The sequence below is a fragment of the Sorex araneus genome, chromosome 2 (assembly GCF_027595985.1).
Source record: "Sorex araneus isolate mSorAra2 chromosome 2, mSorAra2.pri, whole genome shotgun sequence".
Taxonomy (NCBI): Eukaryota; Metazoa; Chordata; class Mammalia; order Eulipotyphla; family Soricidae; genus Sorex; species Sorex araneus.
In genome coordinates this window covers 562,394-588,605 of record NC_073303.1, presented here as the reverse complement: position 1 = coordinate 588,605, position 26,212 = coordinate 562,394, and the positions used below count along the sequence as shown (strand labels likewise).

Here is a 26,212-nt window from a genome sequence, read left to right as displayed (position 1 = left end):
GGGACGGTGTGACTCGGGTGCCTGAGCCCCCCGCCCCGTGTGCAGCTGCAGGAGGGCAGCCTGCCCAGCCAGCACCCCCCAGGGCAGAGGTGCTCCACGTGTCAGCCCAGGTCAGACCCCGGGTGCTGGGTATCATTGGTTTGTCCTTTCTCCCTTGCCAGGGTTTGGGCTTACACCTTTGTCTGTATGTCGTCACTTCCATGCTCCCTTCCCCACTAGTCAATCAGCTCTTCCCCTCATCACTGTTAATTTGTAAGGTCAGACCTTGCTAGGACACTGAACTTGTATTGTGAGTTAATATTGCCTTTCTCCTCCCCTCGTGTCTTTTGAATAGTTTACTTTAAAACAATGTCCTTTTTGTACGGGCAAAGAAAGACAATTGTTAATATGCTTTGGTAACATGGGATTTAATTGGCTTTAAATATTATTCACTCCCAGGCATCTGCTTTCTCGACTTAAGCCTCAGCTGCCCTTACTTCCTAGCACCCCCAAAAGCAGGGTCCCAACGAGGGACGGGACGGAGCCAGGGCAAGCGGTGAGTTGTGTGCTACCCTGGCATCAAGATGGGCCTGGCCAAAGCGCCTAATGCTTAACTATATGTTAAGAGCTTGGTCATGGTCATGTCATGTCATGATCCAAAAGCAACGAGACTAGGACCCTGCTAGGGATAGGAAAGACTAATCTGGGCTGAGCACTGTAGTCTGAGATCGAGATGACCCCAGGAGAGCAATTCTATAAGCTTAATGCATCTCTTGCTATGTCCATACAAAATGATTAATATGAATACTTATGTTAGTTGGATGAGGAGAGAAACACACCCATGGGATTCCGCTCTTGGGTGCGTGTCCTGCTGAGAGATTCTGTCCTAGAAGGAGCATCCCCTGAGGGAAAGAACTTTACCCCTACTGATGGTGACCACACTTATGTGTAGCCCTGATCCCTGATGCTGGGGGATTTAACTAGGCTGCGAGAGTGGGCGCCCCCCCACCCCCAGTCCCAGGGCCAGATCTGGAGAAGCCAGATCCAGATCCAGACCCAGACCCAGACCCAGAGCGAGAAGAATGAAGTAGCCTGGGGGAGAGAGAAGAAGAAGCAGGAGGAGACTCAGAGGAGCATGCAGACGGGAATGGAATAAACTGCAACTGAGACCACCAGCCTGGCTCCGTCCCTTCCTTCGCCTGCCTCGTCATCGCCATCAACCTCCCCGGGGTGGGGGAAGTGGCCGGAGACTACCGGACGCGGGCGGCGGGAGAGACAGCGCCGCTGCCCTGTGCCCAGTGCCCGGTGCGGTGAGGTGCTCCCCTCCTCGCCCCTTTCCTTTTTGTGTTTTTACACGCGCGCACGGGACCGTCAGGGAGGTGCTGGGCCAAGGAGGGGGGACCCAAGGGACGGAGACGAACAGACACGGCCTGTGCCCGTGGCCACAAGGTGGCAGCACACAGCTGCCCAGGCCCCACACAGAAGGGCCTCAGACTGGCCACAGGGCACCTGGACTCTGCCTTCGGTTAGGCCGAGCGTCCCCAAGTCCGTTCCCTGCCACGCACCCAGCTGGGCACTACCCGGAGGAGGTGGCACGGACAGGCGCCTCCCGGGGGAGCATCAGCCAGTGGGTCTGTCCCGGGCCGGGGGGCACACGGAGCGGACACTGCAGGCCCAGAAGCAGGCGGGAGGGGCAGCGTCCTCCCAGGGATGGGGGGCCGGAGTGGTGACCCCACGGGGCGCAGCCGTCCACGACTTCAGTCCTGGCGCTCAGAGAACCTTCGCACACGCACCGTCCGCCAGAAGCCCGGATCCTTGGAGGAAGCAGCGGCCCGCGCAGCGCGGGCAGGGCCGGGGTCTGGGCAGGGCTGGGCGGCCACCTGCCCCCGGGCCCACTCACGCCTTCTGCTTCCTCCTCTTGTGACTGTGGTGTCGCTCCCCGTCCCTGCAGCAGGGAAGAGAAACAGGAGCATCAGGCCGGGACGGTCAGCAGAGAGCAGGACTGGGGAGACGCCACCTGGGAGTGACCACGGCGGAGGGTCAACACGGGGACGGGGGTCAAGTGGCCAGTTCCAGCCTCTGCCACGAGCTTCGAGTTCGCGGCTCAACGTCCCGAGTCCAAGGAGGAGCCAGTGGGCCCCACCAACAACTCGGCGCCCCAGACCCCGCCCGGCCCCACCCGCTCCTGCAGGCCCACAGCCGGGTATGGGGGGGGGGGGGGCGCTGGGGGCCGGGCTGCAGGGGCGTGTGGAGACACCACAGGACGGGGCGGGGGCGGGGGAAGGGGCGGCCCCCAGCACAGAGGGTCTGTGCAGGCCGAGGGGGGCCCCAGTGTCTGTCGGGGTCAGCGCGAGGGGCAGGGCCCACGCACCTCTCCTTCCGCCTGCGGGAGGCGTCCCGGCTCTTGTCCTTGTCCCGCGCCCGCTTCCGCCGCGGTGGGCTCCGGCTGCGGTTCCTTCTGTGCCCCGAGCCCTCGGCCTCCGCGTCGCTCCCGCCCGACGGCCGCGAGCCCACCGAGGCCGAGCGCCGCCCTTCGCTCCTGGGGGGGGGGTGGACACGGTCAGGGCCCGCCACGCCCCGCCCTCACCTGCCCTCACCTGCCCACCCTGGCCCCGCCCCGCCCTGCGCCCACCCCGCCCTCACCTGCCCGCGTCCCCCTCCGCCCGCGGCTCCTCCTGCCAGTGCCGGCACAGCTCCTCCATGTGCACCTCGATCACGTCCCGGATCACCTGCGGGGGAGGGGTGGGGGGAGCAGAGGGGCTCAGGCGGGAACCAGCCGCGGGCTGGCGCGTCCCGGGCGAGAGGAGCCCCCCGCACCTCGGTGTAGGACTTCTTGGTGATGTGGACGTTCTTGGCCCGGTAGGACTGGCGCCGGCGCTTGTAGTCCCGCACCTCGGCCAGGATCTCCAGGTAGGACTTGGGGCTCTTCCGGCTCGTGTCTGGGCGGAGAAGGTCAGCGCTGAGGCCGGCGTCCAGCAGCACACGCGGCCCGGCCCCCACCCTCGGCCCCCCGGCCCCCCGCCCAGGCGCCTGACCTTGGTTGACTTTGGCGGCCAAGTCCACGAAGAGGTCGCTGTCGTTCCCCGAGATCTGGGAGCCCGAGCGCCTCTTCTTGGTCTCCTCCACCACGAAGTCGTAGAGGGCGAGGCGGTCCGCCTGGCTGAGGTCACACACGCAGCGCTTGTGGTTCAGGGGGACCTCGGCGGGCAGCGAGGAGGGAGGCCCTGCGCCCGGGGGAGGACAAGACGGGCGATGTCCCGGGTCCACACGCACGCCCACCCCCCGCCCCACCCCTGCAAGGGAGCCGCGTCCAGCAGGGGCTGAGGGCGGCCCCCCTCCCCCCCCGGAACTCTGCAGGGGCCAGCGGCCCCGGGGTCGGGAGAGAGCTGAGACAGGGACCCCCAGGGCGCCGAGGCCGGTACCCGCCACGCCAGGCTGACCGCGCAGACCCCAGCGCAAGGCCGAGATGCTGGGTCTGGGCGGGAAGCAGACCCCAGCACCCAGCCTGGAGCCCGCCCGGAGCTGCAGGAGGGTCTGTTGCTCGAGAACATGGAGACAACACACAGAGGCAGCGTACTGAACTCCAGAGGGGAAAAAAAAATTTTTTTTTAATTCAAATTTTCTTAAACCGGGGCTGGAGCAATAGCACAGCGGGTAGGGCGTTTGCCTTGCACGCGGCCGACCCGGGTTCAAATCCCAGCATCCCATAGGGTCCCCTGAGCACGGCCAGGGGTGATTCCTGAGTGCAGAGCCAGGAGTAACCCCTGTGCATCGCTGGGTGTGACCCAAAAAGCAAAAAAAAAAATAATAAAAAAAAATTCTTAAACCTCAAAAGACTGTAACCGCAAACTCAAGACGACTCTAGACTCTGTGTTCACCAATGCAGGCCAAGAACAAGGCTGACCCGGGTACACGCTGAGCAGGGACAGACTGGGCAGGGCAGCGGGACGGGGCCGGCCCCCGGCCCAGGAGGACCAGCCTTCCCGCTCACTCGCACTCGAGGCCCCGCGAAAGCAGCTGCCTGAACCGCCAAACTTGGACTGTGACATGAGCCGGCCTGGTGAGCCCGACAGCTCAGGATAGGGGTGAGAGCAGAAGCCCCGCGGCACCTCGAGACCCCCACCCCAGCTCCGGAGCCCCCCACCCCGGCCGGCTGCTTCCGGAGTGTTCCGAGCTTATGTTTCAGGATGAAGCTCCTGAGAACCAACCAGATTCCAGACCGAGATTATGATACCGTGACAGTGACCAGAGGCAGGCTCAGGAGTCTGAGCCCCTTCCAAGCCTTTCTCCGTGAAAGGACACGGCGTGCCCTTCACAAGACTCTCAGGTTCCATCTGCCCACACGCGGTGGCTGAGGCCAGCACACAAGCGGCCTGCGTGGAAACGCCCACACCCCTGACCACGCGCATTCCCGGGTGCAAACCCCAGCAGGCTCAGCGGTAAACCCGAGTTCCAGGATCACCCTCAACAGCGCTTCTTCAGGTTTCTGAGCGACGCAAGGCCCCCGGCGTGAACCGCACTGTCCAGGCCATCGCCAAGTCTGCGCCAGCTCAGCGCCACGAGTCCCTTCGTGTCGAGAAGCCCCTCGGGAGTATCTCAAAACATCTGCACCCCGAGCCCAGCGGCGAACACACAGGGAACCCTCTCTGGGCGAGCACAGACAGAGGCAGCTTCGCACGACACCCCCAACCGCAGCCCCCGGCTCTCCCGGGGGACGCCGGCATGCCCAGGAGGCCGCTGACGGCCTGCGCTCCACCAGACCAGGCCCCTGGGCAGGAGCGGCCTATCGGACTGTCGGTCACGGTGCAGGGCCTGGACAGCCGCCGGGGCCTGCCGGGGCCCGGTGGGGGAGGGGGCGGGGGGGTGGGCTGCTTGGGTTGGCTCCCTCCTCCCCTTGAGCTCAGGCTCTGAAGCAGGGTCCCCCGGGCCTGGGGACTTGTGTGAGCTACAGGGGAGCTGGTGTGCGTGTGCATGAGTGTGTGTGGGGGTGTGTGTGAGTGCATGGGGCGTGCATGGTGCATGTGTGTGAAGATGCGCATGGTGCACGTGGGTATGTGTGTGTGTCCGTGCCGGGTGTACGTGGTACATGCGTGTGTGGGGCCGTGCCGAGGCTGTTCCTTGCTGTTGTACTTCCCCCTCCCACCGGGCCCGAGGCCCCAGCGTGAGGTCGCGCACGGGGTGGTCGTGGGAACTGTGCCGGGGAAGGGCGGGTCAGCGTGACCGGGGGAGCCTGAGCTGTGGCAGACGGTGTCGCCCCCGAGACTCGCGTCCCAGAAGAAACCACCTTCCTACGATTTCCCTCGGGAGTGAGACCTTTTCCTGCCACGAGCTCCGGGGAGAAAGGCGGGCGGGTCAGTCAGCTCAGCCCTCGCGGCCACTCACTCTGGTGCCCACAGCCAGCATCCTGCCCCGCGGCCGCTCGCGCCTGCTCGAGGATCTGGAACTGCAAGTCCTTATCTGCCGAGAGAGGAGAGACACACGGGGCCGTCAGGGCGTCTCTCAGACCAGGGTCCAGGGGCGGGGCAGAGGAGACGCCCCAGCAGCCCCCCTGCCTTCCCCTCAGCTCAGACACCGCCTCAGGGACGGGAAAGGCAGCGCCCCCCACAGGCCAGGAAGGTCAGGGGCTGTCGGCTGCACGGACCCGCAGCTGTCACCACGTTAGAGACGGGCGCGGGCAGCGGGCAGGCTCGGCCTTCCGGCACCGATGGCAGCACCGAGTCCCACCGAGCGAAGGAGATGCACAGGCCGCTCGCCCGCAGGGTGGGGCTCACTGTGCCAGGCCGAGGCAGGCGGGCCACGGTGCCCACGCTGCTCAAGTACCTGGGCCGGGGACAACACTCAGATGTCCCGACTGGTTTAAAGCTACTGCCACTCGCGCCTCACCCCCTCATGGCACGACAGGCACCGTCCAGACACACACACACACACACACACACACACACACACACACACACACACACACAGCTCAAACTCTACTGGTTCACAAGCGAGAAGTCAATTCCTGCGTGAAGACGTTTCTGCTCCAACCGACAGACACTTACTCAGAGTAACTGAGGGGATGTTCGCGTTCTCGTAGAAAAATTCAGAATCGTACATTTTGTCCTGAAAAAGGGAAAACAAAAGATCAGTGTTCCCGACACACCCTACAAGACCAGCGACAGGGAAAGCCTGAAACTTCCGGGCAGTCGATGGCTCCCCCAAAGGGCTGCCCGGCACAAACCTCCAACTGCTGGTTTCTGGGCTGGGCACAGGCTCCCCCCAGCCCGCCCGGCCCGCTCACCTCCTCCTCCCGCGAGTAGCCCAGCTTCCGCAGCCGGCAGGACGCCACGTGCTTGGCCAGCGCCGTCTGGGGCATGTGGTGGTTGGGGTCGAACGGGCACACCACGACCTCCTGCAGGGCGGCAGGGCGGGCAGTGACCCTCGGCCCCGGTGGTGCCCGGCCCTCCCCCTTCCCACGCCGGCCCCTGCCCCTCCCCCAGGGCCCCAGCACCCCACGGCCGCCTCCAGGGGCCTTGCCCACAGCCGAGCCGGCCCCCCGACAGGGCGGGCTGACACGCATCCCCGGGCGCTGCTGCGGCCCAAACGCTTCCCTGCCCCTTCCCCGCCCCCCCTGCCCCGCCCGAAACAGGCAGAACCAGGCCCAGCGCGGAGAGCCCAGGGCTGTGTCCCGCGAGCAGGACCCAAGACCCGGGAGGCCCATGGACCCCCCGCATCCCTCTGCGGCGGCCCATGGCCGGGACAGGGGCCCGCACCCCGACCCCGACCCCGGGGCCCTGCACCCCCACTCCCACCCCGACCCCGGGGCCCTGCACCCCCACTCCCACCCCGACCCCGGGGCCCTGCACCCCCACCCTGCATCCTGGGGCCCTGCACCCCCACCCTACATCCCGGGGCCCTGCAGCCCCACCCCGACCCCAGGGCCCTGCACCCCCACCCTGCATCCTGGGGCCCTGCACCCCCACCCCGACGCCCTGCACCCCACCCCAACCCCACGGCCCTGCACCCCCACCCCGGGGCCCTGCGCCCCCACCCTGACCCCGGGGCCCTGCACCCCGACCCTGCATCCCGGGGCCCTGCACCCCCACCCTACATCCCGGGGCCCTGCAGCCCCACCCCGACCCCGGGGCCCTGCACCCCGACCCTGCATCCCGGGGCCCTGCACCCCGACCCCGGGGCCCTGCACCCCCACCCTGCATCCTGGGGCCCTGCAGCCCCACCCCGACCCCGGGGCCCTGCACCCCGACCCTGCATCCCGGGGCCCTGCACCCCGACCCCGGGGCCCTGCACCCCCACCCTGCATCCTGGGGCCCTGCACCCCCACCCCGACGCCCTACACCCCACCCCAACCCCGCGGCCCTGCACCCCCACCCCGGGGCCCTGCGCCCCCACCCTGACCCCGGGGCCCTGCACCCCGACCCTGCATCCCGGGGCCCTGCACCCCGACCCCGGGGCCCTGCACCCCCACCCTGCATCCTGGGGCCCTGCACCCCCACCCCGACGCCCTGCACCCCACCCCAACCCCGCGGCCCTGCACCCCCACCCCGGGGCCCTGCACCCCCACCCTGACCCCGGGGCCCTGCGCCCCCACCCCGACCCCGGGACGCCGCACCCCGACCCCGCATCCCGCGGCCCTGCACCCCCACCCCCACCCCGACCCCGGCCCGCCGGCCCGCGCGTCCGCACCGCCGCAGCCTCCTCCGAGTCCAGCCGGTCGAGGCTCCAGCCCAGGGACGCCGCGACCTGCTCCAGCGAGCGGCGGCAGCTGTCCGCGAAGTCCCCGAGCTCGGCCTGCAGCCGCCGCCGCTCCTCCAGCGGGGGCAGCGCGTCCGCCATGGCTGCCCGGCCCGGCCCCCGGCGCGCACGCGCGAGCGGAAGCGGAAGGGGCGGGCCGGGAGGTCACGTGGCGGGACAGAGCGGTGTCGGGGCGGGGCCTGCGTCACGTGGCCGGAAGCGCGCGCTGCCGTCCCGCCCCGCGCCTGTTACTCTCGCGCCGGCCGCGCCGGCCGCCCGCGACCCTCCGCGCGCGCGACCCGCGGGTCCGTTCGCCTGTCGGGGTCCCCTGCGCCGCGAGCGGCTCTTTAGTCTGGAAGGTTCTCGGCGCCCCTTCCCCGCCGGGCGCGCCGCGGCCTCGCCCCGAGCGCGGCTCCCCTGCTGCAGGGGCGCGCCGGGGGGGCAGTGCCCCCCGCGCCCGCCTGTGCCCCCCGTGCCCCCGTGCCCGCCTGTGCCCCCCGTGCCCGCCTGTGCCCCCCGCGCCCGCCTGTGCCCCCGTGCCCGCCTGTGGCCCCGTGCCCGCCTGTGGTCCCTGTGCCCGCCTGTGCCCCCGTGCCCGCCTGTGGCCCCTGTGCCCGCCTGTGGTCCCTGTGCCCGCCGTGCCCGCCTGTGGCCCCTGTGCCCGCCTGTGGCCCCTGTGTCCCCCGTGCCCGCCTGTGCCCCCGTGCCCGCCTGTGGCCCCTGTGCCCGCCTGTGGCCCCTGTGTCCCCCATGCCCGCCTGTGCCCCCGTGCCCGCCTGTGGCCCCTGTGCCCGCCTGTGGCCCCTGTGTCCCCCGTGCCCGCCTGTGCCCCCGTGCCCGCCTGTGGCCCCTGTGCCCGCCTGTGGTCCCTGTGCCCCCCGTGCCCGCCTGTGGCCCCTGTGTCCCCCGTGCCCGCCTGTGCCCCCGCGCCCACCTGTGCCCCCCGTGCCTGCCTGTGCCCCGTGCCCGCCTGTGGCCCCTGTGCCCGCCTGTGCCCCCGTGCCCGCCTGTGGCCCCTGTGTCCCCCGTGCCCCCCGCGCCCGCCTGTGTCTGCCGTGCCCGCCTGTGCTCCCATGCCCGCCTGTGGTCCCTGTGCCCACTGTGCCCGCCTGTGGCCCCTGTGCCCGCCTGTGGCCCCTGTGTCCCCCATGCCCGCCGCGCCCGCCTGTGTCCCCCGTGCCCCCCACGCCCGCCTGTGTCTGCCGCGCCCGCCTGTGCCCCCGTGCCCGCCTGTGGTCCCTGTGCCCGCCTGTGGCCCCTGTGCCCCCCGTGCCCGCCTGTGCCCCCTGTGCCCGCCTGTGACCCCCCGTGCCCGCCCCCCGGGGGTCTGTCCCCGCCTTGCTGTTTCCCCGTGGGCGGGACAGCCCCTCTCGGGTGCTGAAACGAGTGGGGGGCTTGAGTGCTTGGCGTGGGTGTTGTTAGTCCAGCCCCGGAGGCGGATCCCAGGGAGCACTGACCCGTCCTTCCTCCCCTGTGAGAGCAGCCAGAGCCCAGGGGTGGCCGTGCCCGACTCGGGCATCCCGGCCCAGAGCCCGTCCTCTACACTCGGGGTTGCCGGTGACCCACCCGCCCCCCGTGTGAGATGCTGGCTCTGTCCTGCCTCTGAAGCACCCTCGGGCACGTGGTCATTTCCCACCCGGGACCTGCAGCCACCGGCCCTCTGCAAAGGTCACCCAGATGGTGACCCCGAGGCAGCGTGATCCTGCGTGTGCGACGCCTCAGCCAGTGCAAGGGGCCAGCCCTGGCTCTGCCTCAGACACCACATCGGGCACAAGGGCCAAGCCCAGGCCGGCCCCCCCAAGGCAGGCGCCCTGCCCTGCCCTGTCCCCAGCTCCCTCCCACGTTTCCCCTGGCACAGTCAGGCTGTCTTTGCAGGCAGGACCTCACTCACCGTCGGGTTCTCAGCGCCGGGGTGGGGGGCCGGGGGCAGCTGCACACAGGCACCCCACGGGCGGCTCAGCTTCACGGAGCCAGGGCTGCCCTGGGGTGCAGCAGTGAACAGCTGCCGGGTTCCCTTTGCCCGGCTCAGGCACCGCCTCCCCCGGGACGCCCTTCTGCCCGCTGCTTAAGGGAACGTCTCTCGGTGCAGTTCCAGCTGGAGAACGCCCTCAGCCCCGCTTCTGAGTGTCACTGCAGGGACCACCCCCGCCCCGTCCCAGACTGGGGTCCCCCCTCTGTGATGGGGCCCCTGGGAGACGTAGCAGCCCCAGGTCAGGCCCCCGGCTGAGGTCCTGATGCAGTGGGGGTGGGGGTCCTGATGAGCCCGCAGGGAGGCTCTGGTGCATCGGCCCTGCCTGTCCCCCGAGGGAAGAGCCAGCGGCCCCTGGGCTCCGGGAGACCCTGGGCACAGGGGGGATCAGAAACTGTGACGGGCGCCCACCTGTGCCCACCACCCGGCACTGCCCAGGGCCCTGCTCAAGACGGACGGGACAAGTGTCGGGAAGGGACACGGGAGACCCACCTCTGGGGGCCCAGCACGGAGTCTCAGGCTCACTGCGGTGGGGAAGGAGCCACCAGCCTCCTGCACACGACCCAGGGAGCCCCCGGACACGGGGCAGAGAACTCAGACACAGACACGGGACAGAGAAGTCAGACACGGACACGGCTGCCATCTGCAAGTTTATTGCCGGAATCGCGACTTCACAGAGGCTCTTCCTAAGGCACATGGAAAACCCAGCGGGAGAGCAAAAGCGGGAGCTGCCAAGCACACGGCCACGGGCGGCAGAGCCGGTGGGGGCAGCCGGCGCGGGCCACGCAGGAGAGACGTTTCCTGGCCCGGAGAGCGAACCACTCCGACTCGGACGTTCGCTTGATCTTGAGCTCCGAGAACAGCACGGTCTGCACGGCGAGGCCGGAGAGGCTGGGGAAGCACCTACCAGAAATCTAAACCCAGGGGACACGGAGTAGACGGACTTGGCTCGGGACCCACCCCCCTCCCCCCGCAGGCACCCCCCCACCCCCCACCCCCACCCAGGACTCGGCTCGGGAAGGATGCCGAGGAGAAGAGGCTTTTCCTACGCAACGTCAGCAGGCCCTATCTTCTGAAGCACAGGAAGTTCTACTGCAAGCACTAGGTTCCCTCTCCCTCTCCCTCTCCCTCTCTCCCTCTCCCTCCCTCTCTCTCTTTCCTCTCCCTCTCTCTCCCTCTCTTTCCCTCCCTCTCTCTCTCCCTTTCTCTCCCTCCCTCTCTCTCTCTCTCTCTCTCTCTCTCTCTCTCTCTGTTCCCTTACTCACTAAGCAGCGGCCGGGGCAGGAAGGCGGCCCCGGGACTAATGCCCGATGGAGCTGCTGCTGAAGGAGTAGGAGTAGGAGTAGGAGGAATTGCTCGTGGCGTCGAAGCTTCCCCTCCGGGAGCCGGCGCGGGAGCCGGAGCGGGAGCCCGAGCGGGAGCCGGAGCGGGAGCCGGCGCGGGAGCCGGGGGCCGAGGACATGTTGTAGGGGCTGGGCAGGCCCTTGGAGGAGACGGAGGCGGCCTCGAGCAGGCGCAGCCCGGTCACGTCTTCCACCATGCAGCGGCTCAGCGCGTCGCGGTAGGAGATCTTCAGCTTGGTCTTGGGGCACGTGAGGATCTTGGCGTAGCTGCCGGTGTCGCGCAGGCGCTGGGCCGCCCGGCCGTCGATGAAGCCCTTGCGGATGGCCTCCTCCGTGCTGATGCGGCCGTGCACCTCGGGGTCCACCAGGCCGCCCGTCAGGAACTGGAACTCCAGGAAGCGCTGCCCGGCCTCGTAGGGCAGCCACTTCTCCTTCACCGCCTCGGCCGCCGACATCTTCTTCTTGCCCTTCACGCCCTCGAAGCCCAGGAAGGCCTTCTGCGCCGGCTTCAGCCGCGTGGCCATGTCGGGGTCGACGAGGCCCTGCGCCACGGCGTCCTGCAGCGACAGGCGCTGCCCGCTGGTGGGGTGGATGATGCCGCCGGTGCAGGCCTGGGCCTCCAGCAGCCGCTGGCCGGTGATGCTGTCCACGATGCCGCGCTCGATGCCCTCGGTCACCGAGATCTTCTCCAGGTTCTCCGTGTCGAAGATGGCGGCGATGGGGCCGCCGGCCTCCTCCAGCGTGTCGGACAGCGAGCTGCTGCGGATGGTCAGGTTCCGCACGCTGGACGCCGACACCACCTTGGACGCCGACGAGGAGGACGAGGACGCCGACGCCTCGTGGCGGGAGAAGCTGAAGACGTCGTCGCCCGCCAGGCTGCCGCCGCCGCCGCCGCCGTTCTTCAGCGAGATCATGTCGGCGAACTGCGTGAGGCTGAGGCCGCCCGAGCGGTACTGCTCGAAGAACTTGCGCTCCACCAGGCCCTTGTCGATGGCCTCCTGGACGTCGTACTGGCTGCCCGTCTTGCGGTCCACCAGCACCACGCGCGTGGAGCCGTCGGAGCCCGTGGTGGTGATCTCCTCCCACTCGCACTCCTGCTCGCACAGCTCCCGGAAGGTGTCGTAGTCGATGAGCCCCTTCTTGTAGGCCTCCCGCACCGACATCTCCTTGCCGGTCTCGGGGTCCACGATGACCACGCGGCGCTTGCGCAGCGTGTTCTTCTGCGACGTCTGCAGCGGCCGCTTCTTCTCCTTGAGCGGCAGCAGGCAGAGCCCCGTGTCGGGGTCCTTGATGCAGCGCTCCTTCAGCTGCAGGTACGTCAGGTTCTCCTCCGTGTTGGGGTCGAAGAAGCCCTTGGTGTCGTCGCTGGGGTCGGACAGGATCTCGCTGAGCTCCTCGTTGAAGTAGCCGCGCTTGTAGGCCATGTCCACGGGCAGGCGGTGGCTCTCCTTGGGGTCGATGATGCCGCCCGTGGCGATCTGCGCCTCCAGCAGGCGGATGCCGTGGCCCTTCTCGATGAGCTCCTTGTTCATGGCCTGGAAGAGCGAGATGATGCTGCCCGTCTCGGGGTCGTTGTAGCCGGTGACCGCGCGCTCGGCCGACAGCAGCTTCTCCTTGAACTCGATGCCCACCAGGCCCCGCTTGTAGGCCTCCTCCACGGGCAGCCGCAGGTTGCTCACGGGGTCCACGATGAAGCCGGTGGCCGCCTGCGCCTCCAGCAGCTCGAGCGCGGTGCCCGGGCGCACCAGGCCGATCTTCATGGCCTCGTAGATGCCCAGCTTCTGCCGCGTGGTCTCGTTGTAGATGCCGGCGATGCAGCTGGAGCCCTGCAGGAAGTCCTTGATGCGCTCGCCCACCTCGTCGTAGGAGATCTGGCCCGACTCCAGCTCGTTGACGGTGGACGGGCGCAGGATGCCCGAGTCGACCAGCTCGGACACGGGCACGGGCTGCCGGATGCCCTGGAAGGACATGCTGCGCCTCTGCACGGACAGCAGCAGCAGCCCGGTGTGCGGCTCCACGCGGCAGCGCTCACGCAGCTGCAGGTAGCTCACCTTCTTCTTGGTCACGGGGTCCACGAAGTTCTTCTGGCCGTCCCGGGGGTCGTTGAGGCAGCGGTAGAGGTCGCGGTCGAGCAGCCCGCGGGCCAGCGCCACGTCCTTGGGCAGGAAGACGCTGTTGACGGGGTCCACCACGCCGCCCGAGGCCAGCTGGGCCTCCAGCAGGCGCAGGCCCGTCTCCCGGTCGATGACATTCTTCCGGACGGCCTCGGACACCGACACCGTCTTGCCCGAGAAGGGGTCGTCGAAGCCGGTGACGGCCTTCTCGGCCGTGTAGATCCGCTCCCGGTCGTCGAAGTCGATGAGGTCCCGCGCCACGGCGCTGTCCACCGTCAGCCGCTCGTTGCGGTGGGGGTCGATGATGCCGCCCGTGGCCGCCTGCGCCTCCAGCAGCATCACGGCCGCCTCGGGCGCGATGAGCTTCTGGCGCTTGGCCTCCACCAGCGAGTACTTGTCCTTGGGCGAGGCGGAGGCGCCCGCGATGGCGCCCGCGCCTCGCAGGAAGGGCTGCATCTCGGCCGCCAGCTCCTCCACCGACTTCTTGCCCTTGAGCAGCCGCTCCAGCGTGGCCTTGTCGATGAGCTGGCACTCGTGCAGCTGCATGGCCGTCACCTTCTTGCGCAGGCCCTCGAAGACCAGCGTGGCCGAGTCCACGGCCCACTCGCACTCGGTCTGCGTCTCGCGGTGCGAGCTGTAGGGCCGCTGCTGCAGCCGCTCGATCTCCCGCTGCAGGCGGCAGCGCTCCGACTCCAGCTGCGTCTGCGTCTCGCGCGAGGACTCGGCCAGCTTGCGGCGGCAGCGCTCCTCGATGCGCTTGACCTCGGCCTGCAGGCGCTCAACCTCGCTGCGCAGCCCGTTCTTCTCCCGCTCGCTCCGCTCCCGTTCCGTCTCGCTCTTGCGCACGGCCTCCTCCTTGCGCGAGCACTGCGTCTTCCACTGGTTCAGGTCGTTCTGGATCTGCTGCTTCTCGCTCTCCAGCCGCTGCTTCAGCCGGCCCTCGGCCTCCAGCGCGGCCTTGGCGCGGCCCAGCTCGTCCTCCAGCCGCTGCAGCCGGCTCTTGTCCTGCTCCAGGACCTTGATCTTCACCAGCAGGCTCTCCCGCTCCTGCACGGCCTGGGAGCACTGGCTCTTGGACTCCTGGATCCTGTTGGAGGCCTGCAGGGGCGAGAAGAGGGAGGAGAGAGGCGCGGGGCGGTTGGGGCGCGTCCGCCAGGCCCCTGCGCGCGCGTGTGCCCACCCGGCCCCGGCCCCCCGTGCCCACCCGCCCCCCAGGCTTCTCGCGTCTCGCAGACGCCCAGAGACGGTGTGTGTCCGCTGCCACCTCGAGAAACGGCTCCTGCCGACACCTCCTGCCCCCCCCCCCCGCCCCGGAAGGCACTAGAACGTGGGCCCACTCGGCCTCCAACGGCCGTTACGGTTGGGAGACCACGGGGTCGGCGGTCACGAGACCGACTGTGCCCACATCCGCGTCGCACAGACGTCCACACGTGCACGTCAGATGGACCGACGTGACCCCCCCGGGACACGCGCCCCGCCCCCGCCCCCACGCCCTGCCCACACACAAATATTGTCTACAGAAATCACACGGATTAGGAGTCAAGGAAGGGGATTCGCACCCGGGCGGGGAGGGAGGAGGAGCAGACGCAGGAGAAGCAGAGCCGGGAGACCACCAGGGCGCATGCCGGGGGGAGGGGGGGAGCTGGGGGCGCAGCAAGGGGCGGGAGGGGGAGGTCATCCTGACTCCCGGGGGGGGGGGACTCGTGCATGGCGGTGCGGGTCTCGGGCCCCGAAGCAAGAGCGATTCCCCAGGGCCAGGGTGGGCGCCGAGCGGGCGGGGGTCCGGCCACCGTGGGAGCGGAGTGGTTAGTGCGGAGAGGGGCGGGGCCGTGCCAGCCGGGGCGGGTGGCAGGCGGGGGCGGGGCGGGGCGGGGCGAGGCGGAGCAAATATTTGTGAGTACCTCTAACGCCTGCTTTTGGAATCTCTCAATTTCCTGTCTCAAGTTTGCCCTCTCTCTCTGTAACTCAGTAATGAGCCCCTGCAGCTCCAGGGTGCGGTCGGCGCTGGTCTGCAGCTGCGCGCGCAGCTCGGCGACGGCGTCGCTGTCGGCCTGGCCGCGCCCGCGCCGCAGCTCGTCGTACTGCAGCCGCAGGTTGCGCAGCTCCTCCTCCAGCAGCAGGTGCTCCTTGGTGAGGCTCTCGGTCAGCGACTGCAGCCGCTCGATCTCGATCTTGCTCTCGTTCAGGCCGCGGCTCTTGTCCTCGATGGCGCGCTGCAGGTGCTCGCTGCGGGCCTGCGCCTGCCGCACCGCGTCCTGCTCCTGCGCCAGCTGCCGCTGCAGCGCCTCCAGCTCGCCCGCCGCCCGCCGCAGCTCCTCCTGCAGCCGCTGCTTCTCGCGCACGTGGCCGTCCAGCGCGCCCCGCTGCTGCCGCAGGTCGTCCTCGCTGCGCCGCTGCCCGGCGGCCGCCTGCTCCAGCTGCTGCTCCAGGCCGGACACCTTCAGCGCCTGCTCCTGGGCCGCGCGGCGCAGGGCCTCCAGCTCGGCCTCCAGCTGCCGCCGCCGGGCGCTGTCCTCGGCCGCCGCCCGCTGCAGCCGGCCCAGCTCCTCCTCCGCCTCCGCCTTCTGGGCCCGCAGCTCCGTCACGGAGGCCTGCAGGCGCGCCACGTCCTGGTCCCGGGCCGCCCGCTCCTGGGCCGCCCGCTCGCAGTCCAGCCGCAGCCGCGCCAGCTCCTGCTCCTGCCCCTTCAGCCGGCCCAGGCTCTCGGCGGCGCTGCTCTGGGCCTTCTGCAGCTCCTGCTGCACGCGCTGCAGCCGCGCGTTCTCCTCCTCCAGGCCCTTGCGCTGCTGGGCCTCCGTGCCCACGAGCTGCTGCAGCCGCTCGATCTCGCGGTTCTTGTCCTGGATGGTCCTGGCCGCCTCGTCCAGCGACTGCTTGTAGCGGGCGCCCTCCTCGGCCCGCATCTGCGCCACCTGCCGCAGCTCGGCCTCCAGCTGCTGCCGCCGCTGCGCCTGCTCCGAGCCGCTGGCCCTGTGCTGCTGGGCGCTCTCCTCCGCCCGCCGCAGCGCCTCCGAGCTCTGCGCCAGCGTGGCCTTGAGCCGCTGCACCTCCTCGGCCAGGCCGCGGTTCTCGCGCGTGAGGCCGTCGATGCGGGCGCGGAAGCCGCTGGTGTCCTCGTCCTTCTGCAGGGTCAGCTGGTGGAGGGTGGTCTTGGTGACGTTGATCTCCGCCTCGAACTGGTTCCGCAGGCTGATGATCTCCTCGTCGTGGCTGCTCCGCACCTGCGCCAGCTCGCGCTCGTGCTCCCGGCGCCGCCGGGCCTCGTCCTGGAACTCGGCCCGCAGCCGCTCGATCTCCTTGTTCTTGTCCTGGATGGTCCGGGCCGCCTCCTCCAGCGACTGCTTGTGGCGGGCGTTGTCCTGGGCGCGCTGCTGCGTCAGCTGCTTCAGCTCGGCCTCCAGCTGCTGCTGCCGCTGCGCCAGCTCCGACCCGCAGGCCCGCTGCTGCAGCGCCTGCTCCTCGGCCCGCCGCCGCTGCTCCGAGCTCTGCAGGATGCTGTCGTTGAGCCGCACGATCTCGTCCTTGAGGCCCAGGTTCTCCCTGCACAGCTGGTCCAGCTGCCCCCGCAGGGCCTTGGCGTCGTCCTCCTTCTGCAGCGAGATCTCCTTGATGGTGGTCTTGGAGATGCTGATCTCCGTCTCATACTTGTTCCTTAAATTACTCATCTCCTCGTTATAGCGGGTTCTTACCTTTGCCAGCTCGCTCTCATACTCCCGCTTGCGCGCGCCCTCCTCCTGCAGCAGCGCCCGCAGCCGCTCTATCTCGTACTCCTTCTCCTTGATGGTCTTCTCCGACTCCAGCTTCTGCCAGCCCAGGCTCTCCTTCTCGCTCTGCCGCGCCTTCTGCAGCTGGTCGTAGTCGCTCTTCTGCTGGTCGAAGCGGTCCTCCACCACCTTGCGCCGCCGCTTCTCGTCCTCCACCTCGTAGGTCAGCCGCGTGATCTTCTCGTTGAGCTCCTTGATCTGGCCGTAGCACTTGTCGAGGTTCTGCTTGGCCGACTTGCCGTCCAGCTCCGCCTGCCGCTTCAGCTCCTCCAGGCTCACCAGCTTGGCCTTGAACTGGGAGCACTCGGCCTGGTACTTCTGCAGGTTCTGGTCCAGGAACTTGTTCTTGTTGCAGTTCTCCGAGTTGGCGTCCCGCACCAGCCTCAGCTCCTCCTCCAGGACTTCGATCTTGGTGTTCTTCAGCTGCGGGCGGAAACAGGAGTGAGGGCGGGAGGAGGGACGCCCCAGGGGGAGCCGCCTCCCCACTCACACCAGGGCTCGCACACCCCACGCGTGCACCGAGGCATGTGTGTACACGGGAGGGACACATGCATATGGACACGTGTGTGCAGACCCACCTTTCCGTGTGCACACATGGACACGTGTTGCAGGATATGCCATTCACACCCACATGTGGCTACGTGCACACAGACACACGTGTGCGTAGACACGCAGCACAAATGCACACACTTATATGTACACATGTACATAGACACGCAGCACAGAATGCACACACTTATATGGACACATGTACATAGACACGCAGCACAGAATATACACACATGGACTCACATGTGCAGACACGCATACACAGATGTACACACATGGACATGTGTGCATAGACACAGAACAGATTTTTGCACTTAATGGACACATGTGCATAAACACGCAGCACAGATGTATGCATATATATGGATACATGTGCAGACACACATGCACAGATGCACCCACTTATATGGACATGTGTGCATAGACACAGCAAGATACACTTACATGTACACAAGTGTGCACAGACACACATGCACATATGTACACACATGGACACACGTGTGCATAAACACGCATGCAGATGCACATATTTATATGGACACACGTGTACATTGACACACATGCACAAATGTATGTAAATATATGGACACATATGTGCATAGACACCAGCACAGATACACACTTATATGGACACACATGTGCATGGACACACATGCACAGATGTACACCTACATGGACACACAGGTGTACACACTTGTGCACTGACACACATGCACAGATACACTTACACAGACACATGTGCATAGACACATGCACAGATACATGGACACATGTGCACAGACACGCATGCACAGGTGGACACATGTGCATTGACAGCACAGATACACACTTACATGGACACACATGTGCATAGACACACATGCAGATACACACATGGACACGTGTGTATAAATACACAGCAGATACAAATACTTATATGGACACGTGCATAGACATGCATACAGAGGCACACTTATATGGACACATGTGCATAGACACACAACACAGATACACAGACACACATGCACATTTATGGACACACGTGCATAGACATGCGGTACAGATGCTTTTATGGACACACGTGTGCATATACTCGCCCTTTGACTACACACACATGCACGTACACACCATCACAGATGTGCACACACATGCAGGCATACACACACAAAGGCATGAGGGGAAACCTAGACCAAACCCAAGACCCTGGTATCTCGCCAGTGTCCCTCGGCTGGATGGTGCAGGCAGTGACGCGTCACCGCTGAGCCCCTGCGTCTGGAAGCCCCAAGCTGCGACGCTTCTGAGCGTCTGCCCTTCCCGTGCTCCCTCCCCTAAGCGTCTGCCCCCCGTGCTCCCTCCCCTCCCTGAGCGTCTGCCCACCCCGTGCTCCCTCCCTTCCCTGAGCGTCTGCCCGCCCCGTGCTCCCTCCCTTTCACAGTGGAAAGCATCCAGGGGAGCACTGGACATGAGAGCAGACGCAGCCCTCGGCGCGGAGCGGACAGCCCGCCCGGGGCTTGACCGGAGACTGAGGCTGACCGGAGTGAGCAGTGCGGGCAGGCAGGGCCCAGAGCCGCGTGTCCGTGGGGGCGTGGGCCAGGCGAGTCGGCCCTACCCGAGGCCCAGGGCGCCCGGGGCTGCAGGCAGGGGTGGGGGGGGACGCACCTTCAGGTCCTCCAGGCTCTTGAGCATCTCGCTGAGGAAGTGGAAATAGTCCCCGGACCTGGTCAGCAGCTCCACGTAGCGGGAGTGGATGTCGGCCGCCTGTGGGGAGGGAGCGGGCAGCCTGAGTGGACGGCCCCTCGCCCGAGGGCCAACGCCGAAGCCTGGTGGCGGTATCCCCCAGCCCTGCTCTCCGTGCCCCCCAGAGCACCCGGCGGGGCCTCGGGCACGCGGGGGGGGGTCTCCTTAGGAAGCCCGAGACCCTGCTTCGGAAGACTCCTCGGCAAACCGAGCCCACCAGCCCCGTTTCTGCAAGTCCCGAGCCCACAGCAGGCCCAGGCTCGGCCCCCCCGCCCCGGTCAGGGCCGGCCGTCACCTCCTGCAGGATCACGCTCGAGGGCGACTGCACCATGGTCCTCTTGATGGGGATGTTCAGGAGCGTCTCCAGCCCGGACGTGTACGAGGCCAGCTGCAGCTCGTAGTCCTGCGGGAGGGGGCGGCTGGGGTCGGGGGCTGGGCCACCTCGGAGGGCAGAGGGGCGGGTCACCCCAGCACCCCCGGGGCGGCGCCCACACGGGCCGGCTCTCAGCAGTGGCCGAGCAGGGTCGTGGCTCTGGCCTCAGCTGGGGGGACCCGGAGGGGCTCGGGAGGGGCTGGAGGACCCAGCGCGGGTGTGGGAGTCGGGGGCGCAGCCGCTCCGGGCCCCCAGACCCTGGACACAGACCCCGGCGGAGGCCCGAGCACTGCCAGGTGAGGCCTCCAAACAAACCGCTCTCTCTATATATTTTCACAAAGTGAGCACGGAAAGGCGGCGGCTGCACCCCACCCCCCAGCAGCGACGGCCCCGCGAGACCCTCGCACCTTAATCGAGTTTGCACAGAGCTCGGCCACCTTCTGCACCTCCTCTGACTTGTCCCGCTTGCCGCAGATCTCATTGTGCAAGGCCTGAAAGGACGGGGGCAAAGGTCAGGCGTGGGCAGCACACACGCCCGGCCATGCCACGCCGCTGCCGGGCCCTCCCGGAGAGGCTCGGCAGGGGTCTCCAGGGGTCTCCAGGGGTCTCCAGCTGGGGCCCCCCTCTCCCCGAGGCCCGTCCCGGGGACCCCGGAAGCCGTCGGGCTCCACCCCGCAGCCCGTGAGGAGCTGGTGATGCTCCCGGGGAGGCCCAGGCGGGCAGCTGGGACGCTGCCCGGCCCCCCGAGGTGGGGGACAGGGTGCGGGGGCACGGGGACGCCCACCTTCTGCTCGTTGAGGAAGCGCACGACCGTGTTGGTGTCCCCGAACTTCATGGACTCCAGGGCGTCCTGGCGGCGCTTGGCGTCGTACAGCCACTTGCAAAAGCTCTGGTAGTTGTCCCGGTAGTTCCGCAGCTGCTTGATCTGCTTCTCCAGGTCCCACAGCCTGGGCGGGCGCACGGGCGTCACCAGGGCCCCGGCACTCAGCCCTCGCCCGCCCCCCACCCGCCCAGGGAGGGAGCGTCGTGGCCCCATCCCGCACGGAGCAGAGGGCCACGGGACGGAGCGTTCCAGAATGCAGAACGTTCCGGTACCCGCCGGGCCGAGCCCTGGAAGCCGGGGAGGGCAGCCCCCGCCCAGCTGCAGCCAGGGGAGACCCGTCTCTGCATGGGGCGTCCCCCGTGCCCCTCACCTGAAGTCGATCTGCTTGTCGATGCGCCCCCAGCGGTCCGTGAGCACGGTCACCTTCTCGGCGAACTTGCCCAGGTCCAGGTCGTACAGCGGGTACTGCTGGCTGGCCTGCGCGTGCGTCTGCTGCGCCTTCTGCAGCTCCGTCTTCATGGCGGCCAGCAGCGACTTCTTCAGGTTCAGGTCGCTCTTGATTTTCTGCCCGGGCGGGAGCAGGAGCAGGAGCAGGAGCCGGTCAGCGTCACGGCCGAGGCGGACACGGCCCCGCCCCGCGCAGAGACGAGGCCCGTGCCAGGACCCGCAAGGACACCTGGGCCTCCTGCCACTCAGAAGGGAGCCGGGCACTCGCGGCCGACTGGGAGGGCCCGAGCACTGGCAGGAAGCGGACTCCGGAGCCCCCGCGAGTGCGCCCGCCCCGCGCGCCCGCTCACCTTCAGCCCGCAGCGGTAGGCCTCCACCTTGTCCAGGTCCAGGCACACGGTCTCCTCCTCGGTGAGCCGCGCCTCGTACACCTTCAGCATGTCCTCGGTCTGCAGGATGGCCTGGAGCAGGGCCCGCACGGTGCCCAGGCTGCAGGGGAGGGCGTCAGCCGCGCCAGCCCGGGGGGGGGGAGCGGGGGGGATGGGGGGGCGGGGGCGGGGCGCGCCGTCACCTGCTCAGGTAGCCGTCCGTCACGCCGTTGATGTTCTCCAGCTTCTGGAAGAGCGCCATCACCTCGCTCTGCAGGTAGCAGAACTTCTCGGAGCCGCGGAAGTTGGCCAGCATGTCCTTGAGCTGGTTGAGGACCTCGGCGAGGGCCTGGGAGTCGTTCTGCACGCTCTGGCGGCGGGGGGAGGCGGTGGGTGCCCGGGAGGCGGCGGGGCCGAGGCCGCCCCTCCCCGAGCCACTGAGCGCGAGGGGAAGCCCCCGGGGCTCAGAGCCTCAGGCGGTACCCGCAGGGCAACGCGGGCCCGAGCCAGCAGCGGGCGGGGTGCGGCCGTGTCCCCCCGTGCCGACAGAGCATGCAGACGGCACTGAGCCGGGAGTAATACCGAGCACTGAGCTGGGAGTGATACTGAGCACTGAGCTGGGAGTGATACTGAGCACTGAGCTGGGAGTGATACTGAGCACTGAGCTGGGCGTGATACTGAGCACTGAGCCCGGGACCCACAAAGGGCCAGACTCGGCCCCGGCAGCCGACGGACCTTCCACGAAGGCGGGTGTGTGGGAAGGAAACTGAGGCCCTGCGGCCCTTTCCTAGAGACCCGGGCCCACTGGCTGAGACTGCACCCGGGTCAAGGCACTCACTGTGCACGTGGCATACTGGGGTTCAGTCCCTGGCACCCCATATGGTCCCTGAGCACTGCCGGGAGTGACCTCAGGTCACAAAGAAGGGAGTGATATGGAGCACTGAGCCAGGAGTAATACTGAGCTCAGGGCTGGGAATGATACTGAGCACCGATCCAGGAGTAATACTGAGCACTGAGTTGTGAGTGATACTCAGCACTGAGTTGGGAGTAATGCCTAGAACTGGGGCTGGAGCGATAGCACAGCAGGTAGGGCATTTGCCTTGCATGTGACCGACCCGGGTTCAATTCCTCCGTCCCTCTCGGAGAGCCCGGCAAGCTACCAAGAGTGTCCCGCCCACACGGCAGAGCCTGGCAAGCTCCCTGTGGCGTGTTCGATATGACAAAAACAGTCACAACAAGTCTCACGATGGAGACGTTACTGGTGCCCGCTCGAGCAAGTCGATGAGCAACGGGACGACAGTGATAGTGACAGTGACAGTGACCTAGAACTGAGCTGGAAATAATACTGAGCACTGAGCTAGGAGTGAGCCCTGAGCACTGAGCTGAGGGTGAGTCCTAAGCACTGACCCAAGAATGATCCCTGAGCACAGAGCCAGGAGTGATACTGAGCACTGACCAGGAGTAATACTGAGCACTGATCCGGGAGTAATACCGAGCACTGAGTTGGGAGTGATACTGAGCACTGAGCTGGGAGTGATACTGAGCACTGAGCTGGGCATGATGCTGAGCACTGAGCCGGGCATGAGCCTGAGCACTGAGTCGAGTGAGCCTTGAGCGCCCGTGCGGCCGCCCGTGCCACGGTACCTTGAGCTCGTTGATCTTCACGGTGATGTGGTGGCAGGAGCTCTGGTCGGCCAGCAGGGTGCTCCTCAGCGCGGTGCGGCCCTCGCAGTGCTCCATCTGCCGGCGCACCTTCTGCAGCTCCAGCAGCAGCCAGGCCTCCTGCTTGTCGCTCTCGCGGTTGGCCTCCAGCACCTTGTTGTGGTTGACGTCCTGGCAGGCGCCGAGGTGCGTGATCTCGGTGGTGGTGACTGCGGGGACACGGCAGACCGCGGCTCAGCGCCCCCGGGGCCGCGGGAGGGACTGGCGGCCGCGGCGGCTCCCGTCTCCTCGGGCTGCAGGGCCGCCCGCCCGCGCGGGGGGCCAGGAATTGGTGCCTCGGGCTTTCCGGGGGGGGGGGGGAACCACACAGCTGGGCAATGGCCGCACAGCTCGGAGCGCGCAGGGCGGGGAGGGCCGGGAGGGCCGGGCCCACCGCGAGGCGCGAGGCCACGAGTCCGGTGCACTCACGCCCGCACCAGCCATGGGCACGGGGGTCGCGGGGGCCGCTGGGTTCCGGGGCCACTGGCGGCCACCGCGGTGGCCTCGGGGAGAGTCGAGCCCTGGGGGAGGACCCGGGACCCACCGGTCTGGTGCTGGGGGTGGCCGGGCAGCTGGATGACCAGCGTCTGGTAGTGCTTCTGGGCGTCGGTGAACTGGGACTGGATCTTCCGCTTGTCGTCGTCCCCGAACATCTCGGAGCCCTGGCTGTTGCGGATGAACTCCTGGTAGTGCAGCTCCAGGTCCGAGATGGTCTTCATGTAGTCCTCCTGACGCATGGTCTTCAGCTGCGGGGGGCGGGGCATGGGTGCACGGCCACAACACGCCCGCCCACGTGACGCTGAACACTGGCCGGAGTCACACAGCCAGCCTGCGGCTGACCGCTGCGGCCAAATGCAACCACGCGTGATCTGTGGCTGAGGCCACGTGATGGAGACCACGTGCGACCACGTGACTGTGACTAGGTGATCGTCACTGTGTGGGCCTGTGACCACACGCAACTGTGTGTGACCCCATTTGACTGACCACGTGTGAGCATGTGAGGCTGACAGTGACCACGTGTGAGCATGTGAGACTGTGACAGTCACATGTGAGGATGTGAGACAGTGACCACATGTGAACATGTGAGACTGTGACAATCACCATGTGTGAGCATGTGAGACTGACAGTGACCACGTGTGAGCATGTGAGACAGTGACCATGTGTGCGCATGTGAGACATAGTGACCACGTGTGAGCATGTGAGACTGTGACAGTAACCACGTGTGAGCATGTGAGACAGTGACCATGTGTGAGCATGTGAGACACAGTGACCATATGTGAGCATGTGAGACTGTGACAGTGACCACGTGTGAGCATGTGAGACTGACAGTGACGTGTGAACATGTGAGACTGTGACAATCACCATGTGTGAGCATGTGAGACTGATGTATGACCACATATGAGTATGTGAGACTGATGGGTGACCACGTGTGAGCATGTGAAACCACGCGTGACACTGACCGTGTATGAGTGAGGGACAGAGGGACTTGCTGGCCCACCCTGGGCCGAGGCAGGGCTGTGGGGGAAAGGTCTGGGGTTTGGAGCCAACCCCGAGAGCCTGAGCCCTGGGGGTCCCCACTCCCCGCCCCCGGGGCCCTCAGGGGGCTGCAGACCCGCCAGGAAACAGCCGCGCTGAGACGTCTCCTGACTGCCCCAGCCCACGCGTGTCCCGAAGGCCCAGGCCAGCAGCGGCCAAGTGCTTCCCACAGACCCTGCAGGCCACACCCCTGGGTCAGGCGGGGGCGAGGGGGCGCGGGGGCGCGGGGGGCCGGCGCACCTTGGCGATGGTCATGGCTCGGATCTTCTCGATGTCGATCATGCAGTAGTGCCAGGACACGAGGCTCTTCATGTTGATGTACAGCTGGTTCCACAGCCCCAGGATGGCCTCGTAGTACTGCTCAATCCTGCGGACACAGGCCACTGCTAACCCGCGGGCCCCTCTCGCCACGCCGGGCGCCACACACGCCCCTCGGCCTGTCCCCGAGTGTTCGAGCCACACGGCTCCAAGACGCACGAGGGCCCGACCGCACCTCCCCCAGCGATACGGGACAGGACTGACTCATTTTTCCTTCAGTTTGGTGTCGGGTCGCACCCAGCTGAGCGCAGGGCTTATTCCTGGTGCTGCACTTAGTCCTGGCAGGGCCCAGGGGACCATATGAGGTGCTGAGGACCAAACCCGGACCAAACAGCAAGGCCAGCGCTGTTCTGCCTGCTGTACTATGGCTCCAGCCCTTGGATTAGAATCCAGGGCCTCACACATGCAAGGCTGTGCTAACCACTGAGCCACCTCCCAGGCCCTCCTGCTGTGTTATGCATAGAGGTTAGTGTCTCTCTCACACACACACACAGCCTCAAGACTCCTGGGCCCCTCCCGTCCGTGACACGTGTCCATCCCTCTGCCCCTGTGGCCTGCACCAAGGGCCCAAGGGCCGCCCCTGAAGGGCCAGGGCACCCAGGCCTCTGGCGAGTGGGCACGGCGGGGGGCGGGGGTCGTGGACTGGGGGAGCAGGGTCCCAGGGTCACTCACTTGCAGGAGAGGTCCACGGCCAGGGGGTTGGGGGGCGGGATGATGAGGCCCACGGAGGGCACGAGCATGTCCACGCCGCCCGGGCCGGCCACGTACCACTTGCTTCGCTCCTGGTTGTCCTTCAGGATGCACTCGTCCCCCTTGTGGACGATTTTCTGCAGGGGGGCAGCGGCGGCCCTTAGGGCGACGGGCAGGAGCCGGGCGGGCTCTCCCCAGCCCAGGGGCCTCTGTGTCCCTCTCCCAAAGGCAGGGCCGTGGCACCGTCGCCCCCACGGGGCCTCGAGCCTGTGGGACCCCGGCCCCTGCGGACAAGCTGAGCGGACGAGGGGAGCCGGGCCCGGGAGCCCCCGACAGAGCGACCGGCCCGACCGGCCTGTCCCGGGAGGCCCCTGGCCGGGGACGCCGGGTGACACCACTGCTAGGGGCCACATGTGTGTCTCTTCCACACGTGTGCGTTCATCGAGTGCCACCCACGGAGAGGGCAGTGGCCTCTCTGGGCAGCTGAGGGGATTTTAGGGTTCTTCCGGGCTCACACCACACCTGACAGTGCTCAGGGCTGACTCCCGGCTCTGTGCTCAGGGCTGACTCCTGGCACTGTGCTCAGGGCTGACTCCTGGCACTGTGCTCAGGGCTGACTCCTGGCTCTGTGCTCAGGGCTCACTCCTGGCACTGTGCTCAGGGCTGACTCCTGGCTCTGTGCTCAGGGCTCACTCCCAGCTCTGTACTCAGGGATCCCTCCTGGCAGTGCTCGGGGGACCATACGGAATCCAGGATCGACCCGGGCCGGCCGCCTGCAGGGCAGCACCTCG

The 26,212-nt window shown here is 67.4% G+C and overlaps 2 protein-coding genes across 3 annotated transcripts in view; both read right to left on the bottom strand.

Annotated features, from left to right (window-relative positions):
- Positions 1 to 388: 388 nt before the first annotated feature.
- On the bottom strand, positions 389 to 7,850 carry SNRNP48 (small nuclear ribonucleoprotein U11/U12 subunit 48). Its single transcript, XM_055126313.1, has 9 exons — positions 7,663 to 7,850; positions 6,260 to 6,370; positions 6,021 to 6,081; positions 5,362 to 5,436; positions 3,015 to 3,203; positions 2,797 to 2,918; positions 2,623 to 2,708; positions 2,351 to 2,518; positions 389 to 1,924 (listed from the first exon to the last, which is right to left on the bottom strand). The coding sequence occupies exons 1-9, from the start codon at positions 7,810 to 7,812 to the stop codon at positions 1,876 to 1,878; spliced, it is 1,011 nt and encodes a 336-aa protein (XP_054982288.1). The 5' UTR covers positions 7,813 to 7,850; the 3' UTR covers positions 389 to 1,875.
- A 3,046-nt stretch (positions 7,851 to 10,896) lies between these two features.
- Positions 10,897 to 26,212, bottom strand: part of DSP (desmoplakin) — a 30,626-nt gene continuing 15,310 nt past the window's right edge. The window contains exons 12-24 of one of the 2 annotated variants that reach the window (XM_055129265.1): positions 25,404 to 25,558; positions 24,654 to 24,780; positions 23,422 to 23,623; positions 22,821 to 23,047; positions 21,380 to 21,546; positions 21,159 to 21,297; positions 20,732 to 20,925; positions 20,323 to 20,485; positions 19,946 to 20,029; positions 19,461 to 19,568; positions 19,088 to 19,186; positions 15,038 to 17,323; positions 10,897 to 14,234 (exon numbers count right to left, since the gene is read on the bottom strand). In XM_055129265.1, coding sequence (XP_054985240.1) covers positions 10,980 to 14,234; positions 15,038 to 17,323; positions 19,088 to 19,186; positions 19,461 to 19,568; positions 19,946 to 20,029; positions 20,323 to 20,485; positions 20,732 to 20,925; positions 21,159 to 21,297; positions 21,380 to 21,546; positions 22,821 to 23,047; positions 23,422 to 23,623; positions 24,654 to 24,780; positions 25,404 to 25,558 — 7,206 coding nt within the window. In that variant the 3' untranslated portion in view covers positions 10,897 to 10,979. The remainder of the gene's footprint in view (positions 14,235 to 15,037; positions 17,324 to 19,087; positions 19,187 to 19,460; positions 19,569 to 19,945; positions 20,030 to 20,322; positions 20,486 to 20,731; positions 20,926 to 21,158; positions 21,298 to 21,379; positions 21,547 to 22,820; positions 23,048 to 23,421; positions 23,624 to 24,653; positions 24,781 to 25,403; positions 25,559 to 26,212) is intronic. The other variant, XM_055129266.1, reaches the window with a different exon arrangement.